At 37.9% G+C, this 2,875-nt stretch overlaps 1 protein-coding gene across 1 annotated transcript; it reads left to right on the top strand.

The window, feature by feature from the left end:
• Positions 1 to 891: 891 nt before the first annotated feature.
• Positions 892 to 2,107, top strand: LOC131426910 (endocuticle structural glycoprotein SgAbd-3). Its single transcript, XM_058589673.1, has 3 exons — positions 892 to 1,507; positions 1,562 to 1,661; positions 1,730 to 2,107. Exons 1-3 carry the CDS (start codon positions 1,374 to 1,376, stop codon positions 1,895 to 1,897), a joined length of 402 nt encoding a protein of 133 aa, XP_058445656.1. The 5' UTR covers positions 892 to 1,373; the 3' UTR covers positions 1,898 to 2,107.
• Positions 2,108 to 2,875: the final 768 nt, after the last annotated feature.

Consider the following 2,875-nt stretch of genomic DNA (forward strand, 5'->3'; position numbering starts at 1 on the left):
TTCATCATTCATCGTGAGCTCCAGCGTTCCTCAGGGAAGCCATGTTGGACCGTTTATGTTTCTACTATATCCAAATGAATTTTTCAAGCTGTTTAATCTCATCAAAGATCTGAAAGACACAGATTTCTTGCAGGTACAGTTGGATGTATTTTCTAACTGGTGCAATGTTAACAGAATGGTACTGAATTCCTCTAAATGCTCCGTTATCTCCTTCTCTCGTGAACGAATCACGATCACGTATGATTATACTATTTTACAGGCGGTACGAAACCGCGAGACATCAATCGAGGAACCAGGAGTGATATTGGATACAAAACTTAACTTCTAAGATCACATAGAATAAACCTGCTCCAAAGCACTCAAGACGCTAGGTTTCATCTTTCGCAAATCAGAAAATTTCAATAACATAGACGGCTTGAAATCGTTATATTGCGCTCTACGCTCGAGTATGCTGTTGTTGTCTGGGTAATAATAATAATAATAATAATAATAGTAATAATAATAATAATAATAATAATAATAATAATAATAATAATAATAATAATAATAATAATAATAATAATAATAATAATAATAATAATAATAATAATAATAATAATAATAATAATAATAATAATAATAATAATAATAATAATAATAATAATAATAATAATAATAATAATACTAAATAAACAAATAAATACACCATCTCAAGGCTGTCGACTCTTCCCATATTCTCCGCATACAAAATTTTGTCTTACTAATATGCTCCTAAACAATAACGTAACTAACTTTCGTCGATAGAAATGAATTATACTATCGATAAACTCATCAGATCGGGTTGCCGGAACAATACTGTCGAATCCCGCAAATTGATAATCACAGCACGAAGGTAGCAACCCCGGGTAAGTGTTCTATTTATGATTGCGCAAAATCGGTCGAAAACATGGGCGTTGTTGAGCCACGGGCAAACGTTCATGTTTAGCGGGCGGAAAAGCAAACAAAACATAACGAAAGTCGCGACTAATTGGGTGGGTGAGTTTCCAGAGCAGCCGGGGAGATACCGCTCGCTGTGCGCTGACTGATCTCGTGAACCGGCTCAATGCTGATGACGAAACTTCGGTGGCACGGCTCCGGTAATCATAGAACTCACGACGAACAAGTTGCAGTTTTCGTCTGGAGTTTTAAAGAACTAACCATTTTTTTCTGGGCAGTGGCTTTAGAACACCCTTTTCTGTGGTCTCTGTCTGGTAGGGCCACTGTTGTATATAAGTACGAAATGAGACCAATTTCGGGTGCAGTTTGCAGTTAACTTCTAGCGGTACGGTACTGAATGCTCTTTTGTGGAAGTTGTTGAGCTGAACTGTCAGTGGTTCTTGGAAAAGAACATTAAAATGTTCAAAGCTTTGGTGCTGATTAGTGTGATAATAGTTGTAAGTGGGCAAACTAAATCATCTGCAAAGTTGAAAGAAATTCCCATAATTTCACATGAAAATGTTTTGGAAGTAGATGGAAAGTTCAGATATAGGTAACCAATGTGGCATTAATTAACCGGTTAGTTCAAGCGTGATTCGTTTTCCAGTTACGAAGGTGGTGACGGAACTCGTGCAGCCCAGGATGGCCAGCAGATTTTCGTGAACAACCAAGCAGGAACGGCATCCCAGGGACAGTACACGTATCAGGTGTGACTGCTAGCGCTGTAGTATTTCTGTCGATAGACCCTGAAAGTTTTCTATCTATACTTTTACAGGGTGACGATGGAAAAACTTACAGTGTTTCCTACACAGCCGATGAAAATGGATACCGCCCTTCAGCGGAACATCTGCCGACACCGCCTCCCGTGCCGGCTCCGATAGCTCGAGCGTTGGCATATCTCGCAACGCTGCCGCCTAAAAAGGAAAACCAGAGAAAGTTCTGAACACGCCGGAAACTGTCTGGATAATATTGTGATAAGTTGCACTAGAATAAAATGAATCGACACAGTTTTTAAACGTAATACAGTGCTGTCATTTGTTCCAGTTGTAAAGATCTTAAACGTACTAAAATTCACAAGTAGAGAGATTAACTTACCGTTGAGCATGAAAAATTTGAACGAAATATGAGCGATTAAATGTTTTGTAAGAATATGCCGGTGACATTGGTTGAATTTGACAAACTAAAACTGAATATATTGATTATATAAGTATCTATATTGTTGGATTCAGTAAATCTATATAAAAACAAAATCAGTTTTAACTCTCGTACAATTGATTCGATTATTTTAATACACTACATTCTTAATTCATCTTTTTCAATAAGAAAAAAAAAACATTTTTCATTTGTGATCTAGAGTAGCAAATATATACGATTTGACTTAACTTTTGAAAGTTTTTAGAAATCAGTAAATCATGACCGAATAAATACGGGGACGGGTATAGCGTGATGGGATAGTTGATGCCTTTCACGCAGCCCGCCTGGGTTCGATTCCCAACCCCGCACATAGGGTCAGAAAGATTTTCTGGTCCGAAGAGGCGAATGACCTAAGTGGAACAAATGGCAATAGTCATCCGAGATCCTTGAGATAATCAATCCTCTAAATGAGTTCTTAAGTCTCTCTAAAACTCCTGTTACACGCATATTCTCGTCGATGGAAAAAAATTCTGCGGATGTGAGACTTGTTCTGCGACTTTCAGATTGTCCAGTGTTCATGCTACAGGTGTGCCAGTTAATAATTTTTCAAGGAATGTCTCTACAAACAGAGATTAGTCAGTTTTTGCTGTAGTATCACGTTCCAAATAAAAAAACAGCTTTCCGGAGATGGAGTTCAGCTTTTTTTTTGTTTTGCTCACTAAACCAACGATGGTGGTGGCAAAGCTCTTATTTTGCCCCGGGCGTCAAATTTCCTCGGTACGCCACT

This window comes from Malaya genurostris, chromosome 2, assembly GCF_030247185.1.
Source record: "Malaya genurostris strain Urasoe2022 chromosome 2, Malgen_1.1, whole genome shotgun sequence".
Classification (NCBI taxonomy): Eukaryota; Metazoa; Arthropoda; class Insecta; order Diptera; family Culicidae; genus Malaya; species Malaya genurostris.

Coding starts and splice junctions, on each gene's coding strand:
- LOC131426910 (XM_058589673.1), top strand. CDS start 1,374: ATGTTCAAAGCTTTGGTGCTGATTAGTGTGATAATAGTTGTAAGTGGG. Junction 1,508..1,561: donor GATGGAAAGTTCAGATATAG/GTAACCAATGTG, acceptor TTCGTTTTCCAG/TTACGAAGGTGGTGACGGAA. Junction 1,662..1,729: donor AGGGACAGTACACGTATCAG/GTGTGACTGCTA, acceptor ATACTTTTACAG/GGTGACGATGGAAAAACTTA.